This window comes from Bos indicus, chromosome 5 (assembly GCF_029378745.1).
Source record: "Bos indicus isolate NIAB-ARS_2022 breed Sahiwal x Tharparkar chromosome 5, NIAB-ARS_B.indTharparkar_mat_pri_1.0, whole genome shotgun sequence".
In the NCBI taxonomy this organism is placed as follows: Eukaryota; Metazoa; Chordata; class Mammalia; order Artiodactyla; family Bovidae; genus Bos; species Bos indicus.
Genome location: NC_091764.1, coordinates 100,091,291 through 100,118,098, shown reverse-complemented (window position 1 = coordinate 100,118,098; position 26,808 = coordinate 100,091,291). Strand labels below are relative to the sequence as shown.

Genomic DNA, 26,808 nt, shown 5'->3' with positions numbered 1-26,808 from the left:
TTACAGGTCTACTGGTTTTAACTTTAATTTCATGTACTAGAAAACTTAGTTAATTTTCAGAAACAGTTTAAATAAAAAAAATAGATTTCACATTTGCATTGGTCAAATTGCTTCAGCTACATAAGCACTTGGTTTGCTAGTAAAATATTAATGTTCCTTAAGAACTTTCTTATCAGTAAACATGAACCCTGTGACCCAGGAACTTCAATATCCTGTTGTCCCAGATAAAAAATAAAGTGCAGGGAGAGGAGATAAGGAAAGAAGAAGAAGAAAATTTTTATTTTAGCAGAAATTAGACATATAGCAAAAGGAATTCCTTTTCTTGGACTAAAGTACAAATGTGCATGAACTACCTTCTTTTTCTCATTAAACTTGCTATAAAATAAAAATGCTAAAGTATTTGTTGGTAGATGGATTTAGCCTCTATTCCTACCCTGAACCACCACATCTGTCGTTTTAAGGTCCCATATATGCAAAAAAAGTGCTGTTTGTATAGAAAAAAGGGAATTCATTAATATTTATGGGTTCAAAACATAAACATCAACTCATTTAACACCTACTTAATTTAGAATCTCACTCTTCCAAATCCCTATCTCATTCAAGTATAGCTTGCTTCTGTGTGGTTAACAAACACTATGAATAAATATTGCTGATATTTTTGGCAAGCAAGCAATAGAGCAACTGTTTATAATGTATATATATAAACATTTATAATAAAATATTTATATATAAACAATTTTTAATGCATCTCTTAGGGATGGTGTGTGAAATTCCCTAAAAACGCCTTGAAGAATTTAAGGACATGCAGACGTTATTTGTTTGCTGCAAATCCATTTTCTATCTGTATAACTTCTGGCACTGCTAACTCCAAGGTCATTCAGGTAGCCACGTTCCCCATCTCCTGTGATGATGAACCTAAAACCAAACACAAAAATGTTAAAAAAGCATAGGCTGGACATCTACATTTATTCCTCCTCTATGATCTTTAGCACCCCAACTCCAGGTATTTTTAATGTGGACAAGAGAAAAATGAACATCTGTTGCTCATAAGGCTTCTGAGTAAGTATACACCATTTCTGTATTCAGTTCCTTTTATATTCTCAAAGTCGCTACTGGAATATTGGAAGATTATCATCATCCATCCCAAAGTCAATTATGTTATAGACTAGGTATTTAACTAGGGCTCACTGTTGTAGCCAAGTGAACTGCTGCCATGGGTGGTGATAAAACAAATTGTCACATACTGAAATATCGGTAAGTCATTCTGGCTTATACATCACTTAACTTGAATATTATGCTATAAAATAGTCTGTTTGTGACATATTAAAAATCTACTCAGTTTAAATGCTAGGCAGGGAGGGGGGGAAATATAGGATTGACTTCTTTACATGCTATACAATGGCATTTGGATTTTGGCTCCATGTAAAACTTTCCATCTTCATTCTTTCTGGTTCTGCATTAAAGCAAAATTGTCTTAGAAATCCCATATGTTATGACTTCTGAGAAATGGAAGATTTCCTGCCATAACAGTAAGCAAAGGATCCCACAGTAATCAGCAAAGCAGCCACCACAGAATGGTGAGCTGGTGAGCCCTGAGGAAACTCAGGAAGGGGAGAAATCCCTCCTTCTAGTAGCTCTCAGACTGCAGCCACTCCCTATGCTGAGCCCTGAAGGAACTCAGGATATGAAAACACAGGATACTGGCCCCAGATAGTTGAGGTGCATATCAAAGGAATGATTTCAGTGAGATCAGACTTTTGCATCTTCCCATACATAGAAAAGTGCTAAATTCCTTAACCTGGGATATCTGGTTTTCTTTAATTTACAAAGGTCTGTCTGTACCATAATAAACATCCACTGTACATCTACATTAATTATTAATCAAAAGGGCACACTGACCAGAAGTAAAGAATGTCCAAAGTAAAAATAAAGTTTAAATGTCCCTCTTCTTGAGACACCAATGCTGGTCCTGCTTCGATGATAAGACTCCCTTCCCAGCTGCCAATGCCGTATTGACCCACCATGTACTTGCTGGTCTATTCTTTTTTTTTTTTTTAAAGCAAAACCTTGAAGGAATGTAACTCTGAAATGTAACTCTGACTTGTTTAATATTCTCTTTTCTGACAAGATATAAAACAGGGCCAGAAACCCTGTTTCTCTGAAGCAGTTTCTCAGAGTAAATCTGGGAAGTGGGCTTCTGGGCTAGTCCTCAACTTGGCTCAAATAAAACTCTTTTCTATTCTTATTTTTGATCGTTTACTGATTATTTTAATTATATCACATAATATATCACACATGATTTTCAGTGTTCTCCTGACCTGTTTCATACATGTGTGAAAATAAACATATGTGCTTACTAGTAAATTCTTAAATGGGCTTAGCTTTGATTGCGGGAAGTGATTGCCCCTTCTATATGCTCCAAAGTAATGGTTACATTGAAAACATTCCCACTGAAGTGTTCACAACCCAAGATGTGTTCCTAAGTTCCTTCCAGGGATAAATTATCACAGGAGGGATTCCCACTGGTTCTCTGATGACCTTCCTTTCAGGAATGGACAGGGCAGCGGGCAGAGTGGACTGAGGGTCTGTGGATACCAACTCTTCAGTGGCTTTCCAAGATGGTAGGATCCCAGAGTACCTCAGCTGCTCTCTCTACATTCTAAATACGGATTTCAGCACAGTTAAAGTCAGTGGGTGAAAGCGGAAGAACTATGTCCAGTGTCGTCATCATGCTAAAGATTTCAATTAAAAACATGATACATAAAGTTTTCCCAAAGGCACAGATAATAAACAGAAGAGCATACAAAGGATTTCTATTTTATACCTCATAGTGCAGCAAACTTTCCATGATATTAAATTTACCTTCCCATAAATACAACTCACACCCATATGCACATAGAATAGAAGGCAGTCTAAAACTTACGAGGCATTATATTTAGAGTTGTCTGTCCACTTCCAAGCATGATGTGATGATTCTCTGCTAAGGCCAATCCAATGGTCAAAAATGCCTTTGTATCTTCTCAGAAAGTTCTATTATAAAACACAGAAAGCAAAAACACATGTCTCCTTCATTTTACCCTTGAGTCCTCTTCCCCCCAGCCTTCTCTCTTTGGATGACAGCCTGGTAAGATTGAGAAGCTTAGACATTGAAGGGAGAAGACTAGTGCCCAGTTCTCAGCTTAAGTCACACAAATGTCTCTGATCCTAAATTACATTAAAGTGATCACACATCTCAATTTGACTGGGAAAGTCCCAGGTTATGCCTGTGGTTCCAACATAATATTGTCCCTTTCACTCCCCAAAATGTCCCAACTTGGATGATAAATTACATGATTACCATACTTCTTTTTACAATGGAAACAATATATCTAATTTGAAGATTAACTATGAGGATTACATGAGAGAATGTGTCCAAATCGTCTCACAGGGTTCCAGGCAGAGAACATACCCAAGAAATATCAGGCACTAATATGCACTCTAGGCCCCCAAGTCTGCCTGGAATGGGATCCTTCCTCTTCTTTCAGCTGTCACCCTGTGCGGCCTATATCCTTCTCAGGGGCTAAGTATTTAACAAAGAACATGATCCAAAAATATTACTTACCAACTCCTCCTCAGTTTCAAACTGAGCAAGAACAGCTCCCACTGAAGTACAGGATGTCTGACTGAATGTCCAATTCTTTGAGTCTTCAGAAAAATAAAAACATTTACTCCCAAATCCAATCCATCCTTTTGGGCAGCTGACATACAGAATGAGTAAGTCTGTCTCTCTGCTTCTCACTAAAAGTTGGACAGACACAGTGAAGCATAACAAATAAATTTTCTCATCCATTTTATCTATTTTTCCGCTTACCATCCTGAGGTCAGTCTTTTTTTCCATATGTATATATACATAGATACACGTGTGTACATGTATATGTAGGTACAGTATAACTAAATTCCAAAATGAGGGGTTTGAAGAAAAGCATGCCAAAGAACAGCTAGACTCTTGTACTTTTATGGCCTTGGCTAATAGCATTTTGTTTTTCTTAAAATCTGAAAAGGGGCTACTTTCTATAGGTAGACAGATTCTTAGAAATGTCTTCCAAGCCCAAACTCTGTTTTTCCCAAAGAATAGTTTTTCTTTATATGTGTGTTGGCACCATTCATTACATATAGATTTGTGGAACCAGCTCTCTGCTTCTCACTAAAAGTTGGACAGACACAGTGAAGCATAACAAATAAATTTTCTCATCCCTTTTACCTATTACTCCACTTACCATCCTGAGGTTGGTCTTTTTTTATATATATAACATATGTATGTATGTACATATATACACATATGTGTTCATATATGTAAGTAGAGCAAAACTAAATTCCAAAATGAGGAGTTTGAAGAAAAACATGGCCAAATATAAACTAGACTCTTGTACTTTTATGGCTGTGCAAACAGCATTTTGTTTTTCTTAAAATCTGAACAGGACCTACTTTCTATAGGCAGACTGATTGTTAGAAACGTCTTCCATGCCCAATGCGTTTGTTTATCAGAATGCACAGTTTTACTTTATATGTATTTTGGCACCATCCATTACACAATTTCATATTATTTTGCTTCCAGAGTCATATTCTCAGATGCTTGTCTATGTACTAAACACTCTTTATGGAGGCCACCCAACTCTGGGTTATATGCAGAATTGCTGAGCTGTAATGAATATTACTTTGCCAACAAAGGTCCATCTAGTCAAGGCTATGGTTTTTCCTGTGGTCATGTATGGATGTGAGAGTTGGACTGTGAAGAAAGCTGAGCCCCAAGAATTGATGCTTTTGAACTGTGGTGTTGGAGAAGACTCTTGAGAGTCCCTTGGACTGCAAGGAGATCCAACCAGTCCTTCCTAAAGGAGATCAGTCCTGGGTGTTCTTTGGAAGGATTGATGCTGAAGCTGAAACTCCAGTACTTTGGCCACCTCATGCGAAGAGTTGACTCATTGGAAAAGACTCTGATGCTGGGAGGGATTGGGGGCAGGAGGAGAAGGGGACGACAGAGGATGAGATGGCTGGATGGCATCATGGACTCGATGGACGTGAGTCTGAGTGAACTCCCGGAGCTGGTGATGGACAGGGAGGCCTGGCGTGCTGTGATTCATGGGGTCGCAAAGAGTCGGACACGATTGAGTGACTGAATTGAACTGAACTGAATGAACTTCCAACTAATATCTCTAATGCCTCGTTAAATGCTACCAGCTTTAACCATTTATAAAATACCAACTGCTAGTTAGTGTGTGGAAAAGTGATTGTACTTTGCTGCTTGCCAAAAGAGCAGACTTCTCTGAGATCTCTTTTCTTTTTTTGGTTTCTTGGAAAATGCAACATTGAGATCTGTGGTCGCTTGCTGAGTGCAAGCTAGTGGTAGTTGCTACCACTAGCTTAGTGTAGTAATCTAATAAATGATTTTATTAGATTGAGAATTTGCCTTGGAAAGATGTTCTGTGAAAAACTAACATATGAATATATATATATATATATACATATATATATATATATAATATATATCTATATATATATTTTTTTATATGGTGACTTTTTCCCCTGAGGTCAGTCTTAAAGTACATATTGTACATTTGATTGTTGCCTCCCAGAGTCATCACTAACAGTCTTATCTCAGGCACAAAAGCCATCATCCACTGATCTTCAAGCACAGAATCTGTGCATCTCACTTCTCAGGGGTCCATGGAGAGTAGTGGTTTTAAGGAAATCAATTTCTGTGGCATTTAATTCCTGTAGTACGCTTTCTTAGCATCATACAGATTTCCTTTTCCCCACATCTTCCTTAATATCAGTCCTTCTTACTCTTGACAAAAGAAAGGCAAACTCCTTACCTTTCCTAGATTTTACTATGCTACATCTCTTAGGGGTATAAAACCTTCTAGTAGACAAAACATGGCATAGTTCAACTATTGATTTTAGTACCACAATACGATGTAGTATTTCCAGTGTCTCTGGAAATGCTCCTTTATATGTATTTCTGTTGAATATGTATAAAAATATTTGGGCCCTTGTTAGATGCTCTGAAACCAGCAAGATATCAGAGTATAGGCTATGGGAAGAATAAGTGTTTTTCCTTCATAACCTCACTTTTTCCTCCCTTATGCAATCTGATAGGAAATATTGTTGGTTCAACTTTCGAGATAGATTGTGCCACCAGGTCCCACCTCCACTGTTATCACCAGGGCCAAGCCACAGTCCCCTCTGGTGTGGATTTCTATAAGGTTACTCTAGTAGGTGTTCCCAAAGTCTAACTTTTCTTCCAACAGTCAAAATGGTTTTATTCTAATGAAATTTAGATCATGGCATTCCTCTCCTACAATTTCCCTTTTCCTGGTACCCCCCACTGCGCTCAGATTAAAAGCTCAAGTCTTTACCTGCCTCATTAGGCTGTGACCTCCCTGACCCCCAGCCCGTTACTCTTCCTCATTCCCACCTTGCTTCAGCTGTAGAAGTCTCCATGCTGTTCCCCAAACCTACCAAGAGATTCTTCCTTTCATTCTACTTGTTCCTGCCATCTGGAGTGCTTTCTCCACATAGCCACATGGCTCCTTCATCTCCTTCAAGTTTGCTGAAAAGTCATCTTGTCAAGGAGGCTTACCCTGGACACTTATATTCATGTCAATCTGTTACCTTATATTAGAATATCTGCATCTTCCTGCTATTAATAGAATAGGAGTTCCCTGGGAATATTTTATGTTTTCTTTACTGATATACCTCAAACATATCACACACCCTGGCACATAATGGAGCTCAGTAAATACTTATTGACAATGTGAATGTGCAAAGAACATGGTACAGTTTGGAGAACAGGGAACTCACCTGCCAGAAGAGCAGAAAGTGTCACCAAATATAGAGCTACAAGTATAAAAATAATCAGGATGCAGCAGCAAAACTTGGCAGGTGTAACAGGAGATATAATTGCTAGGCATTTCTTTCGGAGATCTTTATCTATAAATAGAAATGTCACAATCTCAATTTTATGGAAGCATTAAAAGAAAAACTTAAATTTATCACAGAATCAACATGTAAAATCCACTGTACCTCACCTCCCCTATTGCCAAAATCTCTCACCAAAGGTCCAAGTCCAGGAGAGATGGCCATGGCCTAAAAACGACCCAGAGATAAGAGAAACAGTATTTTTCCCCTGGAGAGTCTTCCAGTTATTCTAAGAAGAGCTAATAAGAGAGTAAGAGACAGACAGACTAGAAATCAGAATGAAAATGAAACATGCACACAATCCAGATTTACCTCCACAAATAACAAATTTGGTTAGAAGTTCTAAGAGGAACATTAAAAAACTAATCAATATAATTCATCACATTAACAGAACAAGAGAAGAGCAAGGATAAGACCATCGATATAGACATAAAAGGAGAAGGAAATGGCAACCCACTCTAGTATTCTTGCCTAGAGAATGCAGTGGACAGAGGAGCCTGGTGGGCTGCTGTCCGTAAGGTCGCCCAGAGTCAAACATGACTGAAGCAACTTAGCATGCACGCATGCATGCAGGCATAGACATAAAATGTGGAGAAACATGAGTCATCCCAAATAACAAAGCCCAGCAAATTATGAACTGAACTTTCACTTTTCATAGAAATAGTATAGCTAACATGATACTTAATGGTGAAAAAGTGAATGCCTTCCTCTAAAGGTCAGGAACAAGGCAAGGATGCCTGTTCTCACCAATCCAATTGAACATTTCCCTAGAGGTTCTATCAGTGCCAATAAAGGCAATAAAAGTAAATAAAAGACATATAGAGATTAGGAAGAAGTGAAAGTGTTTCTAGACATGGTATTCACTCACCTCCCACTAGAAATAATTTGAAAATTATCTGCACATGAAAATACCTTCCCAAGAGACAAGGATTCCAGGCACACCCACTCCCTGCCTCATCCCAGCTCCTTGCACTCCAGCAATTCTGGCACATAATGCAGTCACAGACAGCTTCCACCCTGGGTTTCCTGTGGGCTCCTAGGAGCCAAGCTCCTGTCTCCCACTGCACCTTCCAATTCCAGCAGCTCCAGGTGGGGCTCCTGTGACACTTGCCTCCTGGTGAACTCCTGGGGACCAGGCCCCCCAAACCCTTCCCTCAGGACTCTGCAGTCCAGCACAGAGAGAGACCCTCTCCCTGTGGGAAAAGGAGAGTAAAACGGTGCTTGACTTCACTACAGATTCCAGGTCTACCTGCTCTAGCATCACATCAGTCTGACTCCTTCAGCCCTGGGTGACACCCTGCAGACTCACTAACCAAGGTCCCCTCTCCCCAGTGTCTGCCAGCTCCAGTGAGCCAAGTGACTACTGTGAAATTAGACTCCTGGCAGGCTCCTGGTAACCCAGGCCACCTTTCACCCTAGGGACTGTGGACTTGCGTGGCCATAGGCAGCTCCTATCACTCCTGCTGGCTCCCATGGATCAAGAAACCAACACAACCAGTCATTGTTGTTGTTTAGTTTCTAAACCTTGTCTGACTGTTTTGCGACCCCATGGACTGTAGCCTGCCAGGCTCCTCTGTCTGTAGGATTTGGTGCCTATGTCCACGGGATTTCCCAAGCAAGAATTCTGGAATGGTTTGCCATTTCCTTCTCCAGGGCATCTTCCCAACCCAGGGATCAACCCTATTTCTCCTGCTTGGCAGGGGGATTCTCTATACCACTGAGCCACCTGGAAAGCTCCAACTAGTCACTAGGGAAACATAAAATCCAGTGAGCTGCCACAAGATGTGTATCAGAGTGGCAAATACAATAACAAAACTGAATGATGGTGAAGAAATGATACAAATGGAATTCTCATAAACTGTTGAAAATGCAACAGTACAGCCACTTTGGAAAACAGCTTGGCAGTGAGGTGTGGCAAACATAACCTCATCACATGCCCTAGCAATGCCATCCCTAGGTATCTATGCAAGAGGAATGGAAATTTCCATTTACACAAAAACCTATACTTGAACATTTATGATAACTTTATTTATTGTCACCAAAAACTGGCAACAATTCAAATATCCTTCAGCTGGGAAAAAGGTAAATAAAGACCACTTTGTACTAAGAAAAAGAAAAGCTTCACTCCATGCTTACAATTGCTCATTTATTATTTTGCTTTGACTCAGTAAATTTTACTGAGACTTTCTCTTCCCCAAAGACCTCAAAAACTCTGGATTGCTTGAAAATGTAAAAAGGCACTAAAGAAAGCAGTGAGATGCTTCCCAACTCATGTGTGATCACTACCTCATGTTCCTAGAACACAAGGGAGAAGTGTGACTTTGGAAATGCCACCTGCTCTTCCACCTCACTCTCCCTTCCAAACAGTGTTCTGTTCCCCTCCTTGCCTTACTTAAAAATGAGAATCTTTTTCACAGAGTGTTTCCTATGGTGATAGTCCTTGTGAATAATGTCTCTCTTTATTAAGTCTACACTATTGATATACGGTATAATATAAATGAATTTCAAATGCATTATGCTGGTGAGAAAAGCCTGACTCTGTAGGCATTCTTATAATGCAAGAGTTTCAAAACAGAAAACAAATCATTGGTTGCCAAATGATGAGGAGAGAGGAAAGAAATATATACAGAGAGCATGTGTGTGTGTGTTAAGGGGTGTGGGGGGTACTCTTATTGTGCGGTAGCCACATGATTATATGTATTTGTCAAAACTCATAGAAATGTACACCAAAAGGTGAATTTTACTGAATGTTAATTATACTTTTAAGAAGTTCCTGCTAACTTTCTTTTAACTGCCACATTTCACTCATTGCACCTATATCTCCTAGAATGTTCAGGAGCCTCAGTTTAAATGCTAGGCGGCGGGGAATATAGGAATGACTTCTTTAAATGCTATACAATGGCATTTGGATTTTGGCTCCATATGAAACTTTCCATCTTCATTCTTTTGGTTCTGCATTAAAGCAAAATTGTCTTGAAATTCCGTATGTTATGACTTCTGAGAAATGGAAGATTTCCTGCCATAACAGTAAGCAAAGGATCCCACAGTAATCAGCAATCGCAGTCATCATAGAATGGTGAGCTGGTGAGCCCTGAGGGAACTCAGGAAGAGGAGAAATCCCTCCTTCTAGTAACCCTCAGACTGCAGCCACTCTCTATGCTGAGCCCTGAAGGAACTCAGGATATGAAAACACAGGATACTGACCCCAGATAGTTGAGGTGCATATCAAAGGAATGATTTCAGTGAGACCAGACTTTTGCATCTTCCCATACATAGAAAAGTGCTAAATTCCTTAACCTGGGATATCTGGTTTTTTACAAAAAAATCTTTTGATATTCAAAGGCTACATGCTGTTTGTTGCAACGTTTCTATACCACCTGGCTCCTCTCTTGCCTCCTTGGAGCAGTTCTCTCAGGGTTATTTGAGATGCTCTCTCCCTGGCTTAAGTTCTAAAAGTTCCCACTGAATAAAACATAACTCTCGTAACCAGGAAGGGTTAATTTTGACTCCATACAGGATCTGTTTCTTCGACTTTAACTCTCATTTCACTGCTTTTGTTATTACAGGCATACACACTGGCCTGCCTCAGGGAGCCCTGCCTGCCCCACTTCTGCCTGCCTCTTGGGCGAGGGTGCCTTAGTTTGGCTCACAGGGAGAGAGTCTGACTCCTCTCATCTGTGAAGGGCTATGACATTCCTGTTCTTTGTGTGGGAAATGACACCCCTCCCCTGTTGATTACCAGCGTGACTGAGAAATTCATATTTGGCGGCCAGAACTGCAGAGAGCTCTTTCATCTTTGTTTATTGATATCACAGCAAATATTTCATGTCACACCACCCATGATTGATGTAAAGAAGTGAAACTAACACATCCCTCTGCATGAGGCTTGCTATTCTATGAGATACCGACAAAAATCAATTATTTTCTTTTTACTTTGATTCACCTCTCCCCACCTGATCCATAAAATAACCTGGAATCCAGACCCCAACATGATGGTTACTTCGAGATGTTAGTCAGCCATCTTCTTGGTCAGCCAGTTTTCTGAATAAAGTCATATTCCTTGCCTTAACACCTTGTCTCTCAGATTCATTAGCCTATTGTCAGGGGTGAGCAGAGTGAACTTGGGCTCGGTAATACTCTCAACTTTTAGGTTGTGAATACTTTTTAAAGTTTGCTGGTGCTGCCGCTAAGTTGCTTCAGTTGTGTCTGACTCTGTGCGACCCCGTAGACAGCAGCCCAACCAGGCTTCTCTGTCCCTGGGATTCTCAAGGCAAGAACACTGGAGTGGGTTGCCATTTCCTTCTCCAATGCATGACAGCAAAGAGTGAAAGTGAAGTCGTTCAGTTGTGTCCGACTCTTAGCATCCCCATGGACTGTAGCCCACCAGGCTCCTCCATCCATGGGATTTTCCAGGCAAGAGTACTGGAGTGGGGTGCCATTGCTTTCTCCATTTCCACAATTTTTTTCATTGTTAGAAGAGTAAGATGTGAATCTCCCCTTACCTCTCTCCAATGAATCTCCTATTTGCCCCTTACTTATATTTTAAAAGGGGCTTCTCTGGTAGCTCAGCTGGTAAAGAATTTGCCTGCAATGTAGGAGACCTGGGTTTGATCCCTGGGTTGGGAAGATCCCCTGGAGGAGGTCGTGGTATTCTTGCCTGGAGAATCCCCATGGACAGAGGAGCCTGGTGGGCTACAGTCCATGGGGTCACAAAGAGGCAGACGTGACTGAGTGACTAAGTACGGTATTCTAAAAGTCCTCCCTTTTTCTTCTTCTTTATTTCTCTATATCTTTCTCCTAACACCCTCCATTGTTCCATGTTTCATTTCTCTTTCTTGCTTACTTACTTCTGTTCTGTTTTTTTGTATGGAAATAAAATTTGCCACCTCAAAAATGTCTCTTCAGCATGTAGATTATTTCAACCTGGAAATCAGCAAAGCACCCAAAATCCAGGAAGAATCTTTGATCTTCTCCCTATCTGTCTAAAAAAAATTAGATAGAGGGGCTGTTTAAAAGAGAGCTATCACCAGAAATACCTGCAAAGAATATGGGCCTGAGTGTGGTGGGGGAGACTGGGCAGGGCCTAGAAATCAGAGTCCATCATGGCCCTAAAGATCTTTGTCTCTGCACAGCTGTGCAAACATTTATTCATCAAACTTTTGCTTTTCCATTTCTATTTCCTTTTCTCTGAAGTCCCAAACCACTACCCCCAACATCTTTTGTCTTTAGCTGAAGATGCTATTTAAGGTGAAGCTGTTGGCCATTTTGGTGAGTTACTCAGTTTTCCTGGGTCTGTCTCATGTATACATATGATTCAACTTGAGATGTGGAATTTCTTGCCGTATCAATAAACAAGGATGTCACAGCCGTCAGCAGTTTTGACCCTCCAAATGTGAAATTCTGAGCCTGGAGTGTGCTTAGGAAGGAGAATGATGGTTCCTACCTGGCAGTCATTAAGTGCAGTCACTCCCTGCCGTAAGCACTAAGGACAAGTGCAGGAGACCAGCCCCAGACAGCTGAGGTGCATATCAAGGGAATGATTTCAGTGAGCCCAGACTCTTGCATCTTCTAGTACAAAGAAATCACTACATTCCTTAGCTTGGGATATCTGGTTTTCTTTAAATCACAATAATCTTTGGATGTTCAGATTACCTGTCCCTTGTTCCAAACTTCTACATAACCTGACTCCTCCCCCCTCTCCTCATAGCAGTTATTATGGGGTTACATGAGACATTGTCTTTCAGGCTTGAAGCCCTAAAAATTCCCATAAATAAAAGTTAACTCTCAACACTAAGTTGCATGTATGTTTCAGTCTGTAAGCTGTTGTTTGATTTTTAATTGTTATCTGTCTCATGTCAACTTAATTCTTAAATCAGAAGAGCAGAGGAAAATGTCTTCCTCCTGTACACTCTCCTGTGGTGTGTCCTCTTCCTGTCTCTCTCTAAATTCATATGGCTTTTATATTACACTCTGAACACAATAACCTTCAAATTTCTAGTTTGAAAAAGTGGTATTAGAAATTATGTCACAGAAAAACAGAGAAGTGAATCATATTACAGGTCTACTGGTTTTAACTTTAATTTCAGATACTAGAAAACTTAGTTAGTTTTCAGAAAGTTTAAATTAAAAAAAAAAAAAGATTTCACATTTGCATTGGTCAAATAGCTTCAGCTACATAAGCACTTGGCTTAACTAGAAAAATATTAATGTTCCTTAAGAACTTTCTTTTTCATTAAACATGAACCCTGTGTCTCAATAACTTCAATATCCTGTTGTCCCAGATAAAAAATAAAATGCAGTGAGAGGTGATAAGGAAAGAAAAAGAAGAAAATGCATATTTTAGCAGAAATTAGATGTTCAGTAAAAGGAATTCTTTTTCTTGGACTAAAGTACAAACATGTATGAACTACGTTCTTTTTCTCATTAAACTTGCTATAAAATAAAAATGCTAAAGGATTGCTGATAGATGGATTTAGTCCTGCCCTGAACCTCCACATCTGTTTTTCAGTTACAAAAGAAAAGCAAAAAGCAATATATGGGAAACCACTGTAATTTAATGATTATTCAAGAAAGCAGATTTGCTTAACCACAAAACCAAGCAGACTTGTCTAGAACAGAATCATGTGATAGAAGCATGAGACACATCCCAAAACAATAAAACAGTGGCACAGTGAGACCCTAATCCTGTGCAGTGAGCTCAGTAAGTTAACGATTCTTGTGATATGCTCTCTGCACACATTAAAAAAAAAAAAAAAAATTTGTGGACTTAGCTTGACCATCTAGGCAAAGGAAACTCTTGATCAACCTGGATTAGCTGATGATAGAAGCATGACATGTACTCAGCAAAGACAGAGGTCTTCTCCCCCACCTACTTTTCCTTTGATTATAAAGCTGTAGCCCAGTAAGTTCTGCAGTGCAGGAGGACACTGCCCACCTACTTGAAAGCCTCACAAGTGTTCTATTCTAATAAATCACTTCTTATCTATCACCAGGGCTTCCCTAGTGACTCAGATGGTAAAGAATCTGCCTGCAGTATGGAAAATCTGGGTTTGATCCCTGGGTTGGGAAGATACCCTGGAGAAGGAAATGGCTACCTACTCCAGTATTCTGGTCTGGAGAATTCCATGGACAGAGGAGCCTGGCAGACTACTGTCCACGGGTTCGCAAAGAGTCAGACACGACTGTGACTTTCACGTTTACTTATGGATCACTTTGCCTCTCACTGAATTCTTTCTGGGATCAAAGATAAAGAACTGTGGTACCGGAGCTCTTTGGAGCCCCTCTAATGACACCAAACAGTTTCACCAATAGTCCTAGTTTTTGCAGTTAACCTTTTTATTTTGTCAATAATTATTCATGGCTTTATTAAATAAAAGTCTCTTTAGAGAACAGTAAGAAATTAATTCTTGGCTAACATCAGGGGAGAATGACAGGAGGTTACAATTTTTTTTTTTAATGCAGTGATATTGATAATAACATTAACCAGATAGGTACTATATTTCAACAAATACTTTTAATAATCAATCACTATGTTACATTAATACTCTGATGCTCTCATTAAATCAAAACTGTTTAACTAAAATGATTATATTTAAAAGATGTTCATATTTTTATATCACTACTGACAATATCTGGTAAGATATTATATAAACTACTTTGGTAATGTACTCTGAAAAGGATGATATAAAGCTTAGCCATTTAAGATCCACTATGATCAAAGGATCAGAGAATGAAAATAAGAGAGAGATATAATAACAGAAGTACACTATATATACTATATATACATAAATAACTATATATAAATAACAGAAGTACACTAGACTCCATGAGAAAGAGAAAGGGACATAAAGAGGGAAATAGAGGGAAAGACAAAGAAAATTATTTGGACACATAAATGAGCCTCAATAGATGTCAGCTGAAACACTTAATGATATTACTGAAAATCACATTTACCCTTAATTCAAAAAGGAAACTTTGCAGGGAAATTTGTGCCCAATGGAAAGAAAACATACTTTTGTATTTACTTAAAATTTTATCTTATTTTATTTTACCTTATTAAAATTCTTTTCCAATTAAGTTTGTTACATAATACTGAGCAGAGTACCCTGTGCTATACAGTAGGTATGGGCAACTTTTATTAGTATATGTATTACAAAATTATTAGTGTCTGTTTGCCATCACCTCTGAAATACAGTAATCTATTACTTAACATCATAATGTGAGTTTCCAGGATGCAAGTGGCCAGCAACCTGGAGAAAATACAAAGACTAATTAAAAACAAAACCCAAAGACCATTTTTCTCTTAACCTCCTATAACATAATTCACTGTGCAGTAATATTTAAGTAACATACTAGTAGCAGAATAACTAATATAACAATTACACACCTTCCCTCTCACCCACCTCTAGTCCCTCAAAATATCTCTCCTTCTATGAAAGTTAACTGTGAAGTACTGATACTTCCGAAGCACAATTTCTCCTCTGTTGTCAGTGGTCAGTAGTATAAGAACTCCCTTCCACAACTACCATTTTGTTATGTCAAAGTTTATCAATTTTACCTTACCAGATCTCCACTGCTCCATGTTCACTCTATAGGTAGAGTCTGTCTCTAAGATTTTTAAAGACACCTCTGTCATTGTCATGTTTCAAAAAAGCATTTGGTGGTACCTTTTCTCAGTAGTTGCAAAGCAGGAAATGTGAATTGAAAGGAAATTCTGCTAACATTTCCTTCCAGTTCAGACTCTACCTGAACTGGATGGAGTTAGCACCCTCCAAGTTCAGACTCCGCCTCTCATTGCGAAAGAGGCTCTTGATGAAAGTGAAAGTGAACTTCCAACTCTGGAAGATAATGGAGAACAGAGGATCCTGGTATGCTACAGTCCTCGAGGTTACAAAGAGTTGGACGTGACTTAGCAACTGAACGGCATCATGTCACTATGTCACTGGGTGCAGATCTTCCAAAAATGTACATGTTTTTGTTGTTCAGTCACTCAGTCATGTCCAACTCTTTATGACCCCATGGACTGCAACACACCAGGGTTCCCTGTCCTTCACCATCTCCTGGAGCTTGCTCAAACTCATGTCTACTGAGTCAGTGATGTCATCCAACCATCTCATCCTCTGTCATCCCCTTCTCCTCCTGCCTTCAGTCTTTCCTAGCATCAAGGTCTTTTCCAATGACTCGACTCTTCACATCAGGTGGCCATGTTTAGAGTCATCTCTTGTGCTGTTGGAAATGTACATGAGGCAGGAGCTAAATGGACTTGGGGCTGTATAGCTGGATTTTGTCCCCTGTGGACAGGTATCCCAAGATAAAGAGGAGGAGGAGCTAAGCCCTGCCCAGAAATGAGATAGTACTTTTCTCATTCTCAGGGTCCAGAGGACCTTTCCAAGAACACACCTGCAGCAAGACTCTTTGTGGATCAAAAAAGGAGTAATGTCAACCTGTCCACAGGCCTCTTCACTAGAAGCCATCTTGGCTAGGAAATGTGGGCACACACCTGGGAGGACACTGATAATCACCAAATATGGACTCAGAACCAGCCAAAGCAAGACGTTTGGCCAAAGGAAACCCAGAAGAAAATCGCATAAAAGTGATTCGACTACCACAAGGACCCGACGCTCTGGGCTTGCCAGTGTGTGCCTATGCCATGTACTCTTTTCCCTCCTAATAAATGTCTCACTTGTTTCACTAGTTTTGGTTTCTCTGTGGAAATTCATTTTCTGGAAATGAATCCTAATGGCCAGGACTCAGCACTTGGCCTGACTTCAATTTCTGGCCAGAAACCAAAGTCCTGTTTCAAGTCCCTGCAGGTTGAGGCCACCTAAGTTCAGACATATCTTCACAAAAACCTTTACCTTTCTCTGTTCATGAAAAGACAATAACAACAAGGAGACCTGAGAGGTAGCACAGCCTCAAGATAAAAGAAACTTATGTCCCTGAATTTCCACGTGGAAGAAAGCTGCATTCTAACTAGAACCTCCTATATTTCACAGCTACATGAGTGATAAGTAAACATACACTGTGCTATCAATGAAATTCAGGAGGTTATCTATTGTAGCAGCTGTGTAATGTATCTAGTCAGAGTGGCAGCCTCATTTTTTCCATATTTTTTGCATTACTAATCACTTCTTATCCAGTCACCAAATATCTGCAGATTGTTTACTACTATGGTAGGTGCTGAGAAACAAAAGCTCTGCAAATTCTGATGAAGAGGATGAAGCAGGTACCTGGGTCTTGTGTGGGAGAGGTCTGGATGGATTTTCCAGAATGGCTGAGGCAAGGTTAGTGTCCTCTCTGGTGTCTAGTCAAGACAGGGACATTTTAAAAGATTACGGTTTATAGTACCACTGAAAACCTGACAGAGCTAAGAGCAATGACAAATTGAAATTATAATAGAGTGATCATTATAATTAGAGTAATAGAGTAATTATAATAATCATTATAATGAAGTGTTCAGCATACAAAAATGGAGTTGGAAGGCGAGGGTCTGATTTCAGAATTTAAGAACTAGAACTTCTTTGTATCTTGGTATTGTACCACACAAAAGGACAGAGCAACATCTGCCAATTCCTGTGACCTCAAGGTACCCTGAGAAATCTTATAGTCACCCTCAAGATCTCCCTCCCTCCCTTTCCTGTGTTCGTGCAACCAATCCTTAACACACTTCACTTCTCATCAACTGAAGTTTTAATGCTTGAGAAACAAGCTCTGTAATGAACCCATGGCTTCTCGCATTTAAAAAAATAAATAAACTTCCTCCTTTTTTTTTAAGTCTGTCAGTCACAACTCAGAGCTACATCTGTATCATCTGTATCTCCAAGCTGGGGCTCTAACAATCCAGCCAAAAAACGCCTCTTCTCAATCAGGTCTTTGTTTCTGAAATTTCAGTTAATAAAAGCAATACATTATGAAAAAGGTGACACACTCAACCTGCATGACACCAGGAAGGGAACCTTTTTTTTTTTTTTTTAAACACACTCTTATTCTGCCAGAGGGAGTTTTAGGCTCTTCAGACAAAGCTGAAAGACAAGTCTCCCCAAGAACCTGGGACCTTTGTGTTTCTGGAAATGAGCGGAGTTCAGGCAGTTCCAAAGGGATCTCAACTTTTCAATAATGACACAATCCTGGGAGTGAGGCAGACAGAGAAATAAAAAGGGGAAAGACCCTGGACCAGGTCACTAAGAACGCCTCCACCCTCTCTCAGCCTTTCAAAGCCCTTAATCCCTAGACCACCGAGCTTACCCTAAGGAATCTCCTCGTCACCCACTAAAGTTCTGCAAACTCCTATGAAGAGGGCGGCTTAGGCGCACCGTCATCTGGGGAGAAATCAAGTCAAATTTTTTCAAATCACCCAACCAGGCCAGATGTTCACCCCGTATTGGAACAGGCCTGGAGAGTTTGCAACCTGTTTGAGACCAAGAAGGCAGTTTCTTCATTCTCTTCTCCTCTGGGTGGTAGCGGTTCTTCTTTCACTATGAATTTGCTCTGGACCAGAGGTGGCCAATGGAGAAGGAAATGGCAACCCACTCCATTTTCTTGTCTGGAGACTCCTGTGGACAGAGGAGCCTGGTGGGCTGCTGTCCATAGCTCACACAGAGTCAGACACGACTGAAGCGACTTAGCAGGCGTGCATGCATTGGAGAAGGAAATGGTAACCCACTCCAGTATTCTCGCCTGGAGAATCCCAGGGATGGAGGAGCCTGGTGGGCTTCCGTCTATGGGGTCGCACAGAGTCTAACACAACTGAAGCGATTTAGCAGCAGCAGCAGCAGCAGCAGCAGCAGCAGAGGTGGCCAAACGGGGATGCGGCATCTCAGGGCTGCTACCACTGCCCTCTCCCGGCAGCTTCAGCTTCTCTGTGGGGCGACCACATCCCTCTCCATTTGCAGCCGTCTCCCACATCCAGGTCCCAACCATCTGCCAAGTTCTAAGGAAAACACCGGATGCAGGGTCTGGAAAATAAGCCCATGGACCGGATGGTACCCCAGATGGTACTATATAACCCTCCCTCCCCATCCTCCATCTTCTGCGCTCCGCCCTAGATGTTACGCCCCACTTCCCGTGTTTCATTTCTCAGGATGTTGAGGCAGAAAAGGAAGTCAGAACACTTGTAAACAGGATGCCTGCGGTTGAAGGGTCTTTGGCTCCTTTCCAACCTGCCAAACGCCTGATGGGGACCTGGTGGACTAACAGTGGATCTAAGAGGACAGCCCTCTGCTCAGGCTGTCTGCCACGCTGGGTCCCTTCCTAGCAGAGCAGGAGAACGTCTGCATAAATCTCCACAGCCTGCGAGTCTCCCTGGCCTAGCAGAGATGGGGACAAGGCTCTGTCTCTCTGAGGTTCAACCTGTGGTAACCAAGAGCCCTGAGAACAGAAACCCTGTTGTGTGTAGCCACCCACACACAAACCTACTCTAAAAGGTGTTGATCTGTGGTTTGTTCGCACCACTGTTCTCAGGAGATCATACACAGATCAAAACCCCAGGCTATTACGTTCTGAGGCTACAAAATGAGGAAAGGTTATAAAGGCCAAAAACTACAAGGTTATATAAATTGTCAGGAATTAGGACTAGAGTTGGGAAGAAATAAGAATGCTTGTTTAAACAGGAGTTGTTTTGGGGTTCAGGATGGTTACACATTTGCAGGTGTAGGAGGGAGGTGCTTTGAAACTATGTTTGTACCTGGCAGTGCTCGCAGATACTGTTTTGAAAATGTCTGGTGATGGTCTTGAGTTTGATATAATTCAGAAAGTTTAAGTTCTCAGTGATGCATCTGCAAGTTCTCAGATGCAAGAATGCATCTGAAACTACCTCCACCTAAGGCCATCTGGCTCCATTTTGTATGTGTGAACCATAGTTACTCCATTTTTATTTTTGAAAGATCTTAAATACATCATCAGGCTTCCCTGGTGGCTCTGTGATGAAGAACCTGCCTGACAATGCAAGAGAGACAAGTTCAATCCCCAGTCCAGGAAGATTCTTTGGTGAAGAAAATGGTAGTCCAGTCCAGTATTCTTGCTGGGGAAATCCCATGGACAGAGGAGCCTGGTGGGCCACAGTCCATGGGGTTGCAAAAGAGTTGGATAGGACTTAGTGACTAAACAACAGCAGCAGCAAATATATCATCACCTGTCTACATCACCCGTTTTTTGGACTTTTGTGAGGTGATAAGATTTCAACCCTGAGGATCAGCTATAGTGAGATTGGTCCAGTTGGAACAGAGTTTACAAACAGAGTCTTAAAACAAGACAGTAACAGCAGAAAATCAGTCTTTGATGAACAAAAATTTCTTTCCTGGTGAATTATTTTGATCCTTGAAATGATTTAGAAGTTTCACCAAGTGGTGACAATAAAAAGCAGATGACTCTTTAGAAAACAGTTTGTCAGTTTCTTATGAAATTAATATACTTGCCAGATGATCCAACAGTCTCACTTCTTGGCAGTTACAGAAACGAGTTGAAAACTGATGTTTATGCAAACTTACACAGGTGTGTCTATAGCAGCTGTATTTTTGATTGCCAAAACTTGGAGGCAACCAAGATGCCTGTTAATATATAAATGGCTAAACACACTGTAGACTCGCCAAACAATGGTATAATGTTCAGGGGACTTTAAGAAAAGTTCTCAAGTGAAGAAAAGACATAAAAAGAACCTTTTATGCAGGTTATTAAGTGAAAGAAGGCAATCTAATAAAGCTGCATACTGTAAAATTGCAACAATTTGACATTTAGATAAAGGCAAAACTATGGAGATGTTGAAAAGACATGTCTGAAGGGCCAAGGTGGAAAGATTGGGAGGGATGAATGGGGGAGGCCAGGGGGTTTTTAAGACAATGAAACTATACTCTGTGATTCTATAATGATGGATTTAAAACTATTAGGTGGTGTTTTGGGGGATTCTCAAGAGCTCTAGTTCTTTATGTCTCAGCACAGAAAGAATCCAGTGAGAGGCAACGTGATAGATAAGAAGTGATTTATTAGAATAGGAAGTTTGTGAGGCTAACAAGTGGGTGGATGAGACGGTGCTGTGCCTGAGAACTTAGTGGGCTATAGTTTTATATTAATAATCAAAGGAAAAATACCACTTTTTTCCTCATTCTTGAGTAGATGTCAAGCTTCCATAGTCAGCTCTGCCTTCACGTCAGGCTGGGGAGTTTTCTTCTCCCTATGTGGTTAAGCCAGGACAGTCATGGCACTATGGAAAAATTATTTCAAGTCTCAGGACCATGAGGGTCTTTCACTTTGAATCTCACCTTTCCATTTTATTGTTTTTTTATATGTGCAGAGAGGTTGTCCTAGGGGGTCATTAACTTACTGAGCTCACTAGGTGGGATGTGGGTCTCATGCCATCATTGTTCTATTGTTTTAGGAGATGTCTCATGCTTCTGTTTTGCAAGGTTTTGTTGCTAAGCAACCCTACTTGGTTTTGTAGTAAAGCAAAACTGCTTTCTTAAGCAATCATTAATTTACAGGGGTTTCCTGTTCTCATACTTTTTTACTTACAATGTGCAGTGGGATTAACCATTTAATTACCTACTTTGTCCCCTTACCCTATCTCTATCAAATTCATGTCATTATGAAAGTGAAAGTGTTAGTTGCTCAGTCGTGTCTGACTTTTTGTGACCCCATGGACAGTAGCCCACCAGGCTTCTCTGTCAAGGAATTCTCCTGGCAAGAATATTGGAGTGGATAGCCATTCCCTTCTCCAGAGGATCTTCCTGACCCAGGATTGAACCCCAGCCTCCTGCTTCGCAGGTGGATTCTTTACTGTCTGGGCCAACAAGAAAGCCCAATCTTGCCATAGAATATAGAACATAAAGATTAAACCCTAATGGCACCCCACTCCAGTACTCTTGCCTGGAAAATTCCATGGACGGGGAGCCTGGTAGGCTGCAGTCCATGGGGTTGCTAAGAGTTGGGCACGACTGAGCAACTTCATTTTCACTTTTCACTTTCATGCATTGGAGAAGGAAATGGCAACCCACTCCAGTGTTCTTGCCTGGAGAATCCCAGGGACGGGGGAGTCTGGTGGGCTGCCATCTATGGGGTCGCACAGAGTCGGACTCGACTGAAGTGACTTAGCAGCAGCAGCAGTAGTCTATGGACTTCAGTTCATAATATTGTACCAAAATTTGTTCATCAGCTGTAACCAATAAAACAAGCTAATACAATGTGTTTAAAATAAGGAAAGCTGTGAGGAAGAATTACCTGTGGGAACTCTGCATTTCTGCTAAAATTTTCCCAAACCTAAAACTGCCTTTTTTTTCCCCCATAAACCTAAAATGGAGTCTATTAACTTAAAAGAGCAGTTGACTCTTGGTCAGCATTATCATTGTTTTTAGCTCAGTGACCTAGGAACTGCTCTCATCCTTAAACTAGAACTAGAAGTTAAAGATGTGACATATATGGAGCTCTAGTGTGTTCTGTGTGACATGAGTTAAGGGTCAAAGATTATTTGCTGTCAGAATCCTTTAAACTTAAAGTGTAAGTCTGAAAAGGGCACCTTAGAAACCACTGGAGACAATGCTGAACAAATTAAAGCACTAAACCATCAAGAGAAAAAGAAAAAGAGGCTGAAATCTCTACTTTTGCTTTGCTATGACCACAGTAACCTTTGAAACAGAATTTTTATCCATCCAACTACTCTTGCTGAAGGGTAAATATAATTGGGACTTCCCTGGTGGTTTAGTGGTTAAGAATTCAGCTACCAGTGGAAGGAAAGCAGGTTCAGTCCCTGCTCAGGGAACTAAAATCCCACATGCTGTGGGGGCAACTAAACCCTCAGGCTGCAACTAGAGAATAGCCATGCCACAAAAAAAGACCCTGCATGCTGCAACTAAGACCCACTTAGCAACTAAACTACCACCACCATAGAGCTTCTCCATCTTCAGCTGCAAATAATCTGATGGTGATATCCATCTATAGAGTTGGGCTGCCCAGGTGGCACTTTATAAAGTGCCACCTGCCACTGCAGGAATTGTGGGTTCAATCTGTGAGTGGGGAAGATCTCCTGGAGAAGGTATCTCTTGACTTAGGCTAACACCTGTTTAGAGCTTAAACAAGGGGCTTCCTTGGTAGCTGAACTGGTGAAGACTTTGCATGCAATGCATGAGACCCTAGTTCGATTTCTGGGTCAGAAAGATCTCCTGGAGAAGGGATAGGCTACCCACTCCATTATCCATGGGCTTCCTTGGTGGCTCAGACAGTAAAGAATCCTCTTTCAATGCAGGATACCTGGGTTATATCCCTGGGTTGGGAAGATCCCTGAAGGAGGCCATGGCAACCCACTCCAGTGTTCTTGCCTGGAGAATCCTCACGGACAGAAGAGCCTGGCGGGCTGCAGTCCATAGCATCACAAAAGAGTCAGACATGACTGAATGACTAAGCACAAAGTGTACACAAAGTTAGGGAAATATCAAGGCGATCTAGGTCACCATATATATATACATCAATCTTGTTCAGAGGTACCCTGGCACAATAAGCAACACAGTAAATACTGTTTTCATCCACTCTAACTTAGACAAACTACCCACCCAGGAGCAGAGCTGCTGTTTGTGATACAATGGCCAGCCTTGAGCAAAATTTTTTATTTTAGCTTTTTTTCTCTCTGCAGAACTTGGTTTTGTAGGTATTACAGGAGCAAAATGTGGTGTGGTAGGTTGCAAAAGGAGCCTGGGTTTTGAGGTGGGAAACAAATGGTCAGTCTTGCTCCTTCAGTTCAGTTCAGTTCAGTCTCTCAGTCATGTCCGACTCTGTGTGACCCCATGAATCGCAGGCCTCCCTGTCCATCACCAACTCCCGGAGTTCACCCAGACTCACGTCCATCAAGTCAGTGATGCCATCCAGCCATCTCATCCTCTGTCGTCCCCTTCTCCTCCTGCCACCAGTCCCTCCCAGCATCAAAGTCTTTTCCAGTGAGTCAACTCTTCACATGAGGTGGCCAAAGTACTGGAGTTTCAGCTTCAGCAGCATACCTTCCAAAGAAATCCCAGGGCTGATCTCCTTCAGAATGGACTGGTTGGATCTCCTTGCAGTCCAAGGGACTCTCAAGAGTCTTCTCCAACATCACAGTTCAAAAGCATCAATTCTTCGGCGCTCAGCCTTTTTCACAGTCCAACTCTCACATCCATACATGACCACAGGAAAAACCATAGCCTTGACTAGCCGGACCTTGGTTGGCAAAGTAATGTCTCTGCTTTTGAATATGCTATCTAGGTTGGTCATAACTTTCCTTCCAAGGAGTAAATGTCTTTTAATTTCATGACTGCATTCACCATCTGCAGTGATTTTGGAGCCCCCAAAAATAAAGCCTGACACTGTTTAAACTGTTTCCCCATCTATTTCCCATGAATTGATGGGACCAGATGCCATGATCTTCGTTTTCTGAATGTTGAGCTTTAAGCCAACTTTTTCACTCTCCACTTTCACTTTCATCAAGAGGCTTTTTAATTCCTCTTCACTTTCTGACATAAGGGTGGTGTCATCTGCATATCTGAGGTTTCTGATATTTCTCCCGGCAATCTTGATTCCAGCTTGTGTTTCTTCCAGTCCAGCGTTTCTCATGATGTACTCTGCATATAAGTTAAATAAACAGGGTGACAATATATAGCCTTGACGTACTCCTTTTCCTATTTGGAACCAGTCTGTTGTTCCATGTCCAGTTCTAACTGTTGCTTCCTGACCTGCATACAAATTTCTCAAGAGGCAAATTAGGTGGTCTGGTATTCCCACCTCTTTCAGAATTTTCCACAGTTTATTGTGATCCACACAAAGGCTTTGGCATAGTCAATAAAGCAGAAATAGATGTTTTTCTAGAACTCTCTTGCTTTTTCCATGATCCAGTGGATGTTGGCAATTTGATCTCTGGTTCCTCTGCTTTTTCTAAAACCAGCTTGAACATCAGGAAGTTCACAGTTCACATATTGCTGAAGCCTGGCTTGGAGAATTTTGAGCATTACTTTTCTTGCTCCTTACTCATCCATAAATTCAAAAAAATCCAATGCCTGGATAAGGCAGATATTAATGTATCAAATGAAATAATGTGGATTGAAGCATTTGCCAATAACTTGAGCTTTCTGATTTCAGTATACAGAAGTTTTAAGGATATAAAACAGAAAGGTCAGCAGCGCCCCATTAGTAAATGAACTCAGATTTTTTTAAAAAATTAAACAACAGAAAGCAACCCCAAAACAAAAACCAACCAGCCAACCAGACAACAACAACAAAACCCCACAAAGCAAAAAATACTTGAGTTTTTGGGGCAGCTACACAAGTTTCACTCTAGCAATCAATACTCCATTTCTTTATGTGCGTGCATGCATGGGTGCTCAGTTGTGTCCTACTCTTTGCGACCCCATGGACTATAGCCTGCCTGTCTCTGCTATCCATGGGGATTTTCCAAGGAACAAGAATGGAGCGGGTTGCCATGCCCTTCTCCAGGGCATCTTTCCAAACCAAAGATCCAACTCACATCTCTTATGTCTCCTGAATTGGCAGGCAGATTCTTTACCATTGGCATCACCTGGGAAGCCCTAGACATAGGGAGAAACTTATGTCCTTGAATTTCCATGTGGAAAAAAGCTGCATTCTAACCAGGAACTCCTATATTCCACAGCTATATAAGAGATAAGTAAATATATTCTGTTCTATCAGTGAAATTTAGGAGATTATTTATTGCAGCAGCTGTGTTACATACCTAGTTAGAGTGGCAACCACATGTTTTCATGGTTTTTTTTGCATGCCTAATAATTTCTTATCCAATCACCAAACAGCTGCAGAATGTTCACTTCTGCTGTAGGTGCTGAGAAACAAAAGCTCTGCAAATTTTGATGAAGAGGGTGAAGCAGGCACCTGGGATGGCCCAGAAAGGCAGGTGTCTTCTCTGGTGTCTAGTCAAGAGATGGATGTTTTAAAAGATCATCGATTATAGTACCATGGAAACCCTGACAGAGTTAAGAGTAATGACAAATTGAAATTATAATGGAGTAATCACAGTTCAGCAAATAAAAATGGAGTTGGGAGGCCACTGAGGCCTCTGATTTCAGAACTCAAGAACCAGAACTTTCTTTGCATTGTACCACACCCAAGAACAGATACACATCTTCTTTTGTCAGCTCCTTTGGCCTTGTTGACTAAAAAGATGCACAATGGAAGAGTTGTGAGTTAAGTTTTATTAGGGGCAAAATGAGGACTGCAGCCTGGGAGACAGCACTTCAGATAGCTCCAAGAAGCTGCTCCAAAGCAGCAGTGAGGGGAGGTGAATATATAAGATTTTGGTGAGTCCAATGCAATGAAGTGCTTACTTTATAAAAGATTTTCCACTAGTCCAGAGGAGCTGTCACCATGAAAGGATTTAGTGCTTTTGAGGATATTTGGAGATGCAAAGGTTGGGATCATGAAATCAGTTCCTGAAAATATCTAACTCTCTAAAGACTTGTTCCACCAGTTTCCGTGGAACACAGAGTACCTCACTGTCCACCCTCAGTTTCCTTCAGGGGGTGTCGAAGTCAGCAGCTGCAGTAGCAGTGCTGCTGCTAAGTCACTTCACTCGTGTCCAGCTCTGTGCCACCCCACAGACAGCAGCCCACCTCCTCTGTCCCTGGGATTCTCCAGGCAAGAACACTGGAGCAGGTTGCCATTTCCTTCTCCAATGCATGAAAGTGAAAAGTGAAAGTGAAGTCGCTCAGTTGTGCCCAACTTAGCGACCCCATGGACTGCAGCTTACCAGGCTCCTCCATCCATGAGATTTTCCAGGCAAGAGTACTGGAGTGGGGTGTCATTGCCTTCTCCGTAGCACAGGCAGATGGAAAATGTCCTTGTTGTTGTTGCTCAGGCGCTGGCAAATGCTCTTAG

General features: G+C 41.1%; 1 protein-coding gene across 5 annotated transcripts; it reads right to left on the bottom strand.

Moving 5' to 3' along the window:
- Positions 1–26,808, bottom strand: LOC109559682 (C-type lectin domain family 2 member D11-like). 5 transcript variants are annotated; one of them, XM_019961585.2, is made up of 6 exons: positions 18,202–18,943; positions 7,068–7,125; positions 6,841–6,969; positions 3,602–3,777; positions 2,924–3,030; positions 1–915 (listed from the first exon to the last, which is right to left on the bottom strand). In XM_019961585.2, the coding sequence occupies exons 2-6, from the start codon at positions 7,120–7,122 to the stop codon at positions 795–797; spliced, it is 588 nt and encodes a 195-aa protein (XP_019817144.2). In that variant the 5' UTR covers positions 7,123–7,125; positions 18,202–18,943; the 3' UTR covers positions 1–794. The 5 variants fall into 5 exon arrangements, with proteins under 5 accessions (XP_019817144.2, XP_070646253.1, XP_070646254.1 ...); XM_070790152.1 differs by lacking the exon at positions 7,068–7,125 and adding an exon at positions 15,520–17,260 and having other exon boundaries at positions 18,202–18,942; XM_070790153.1 differs by lacking the exons at positions 7,068–7,125; positions 18,202–18,943 and adding an exon at positions 26,681–26,808.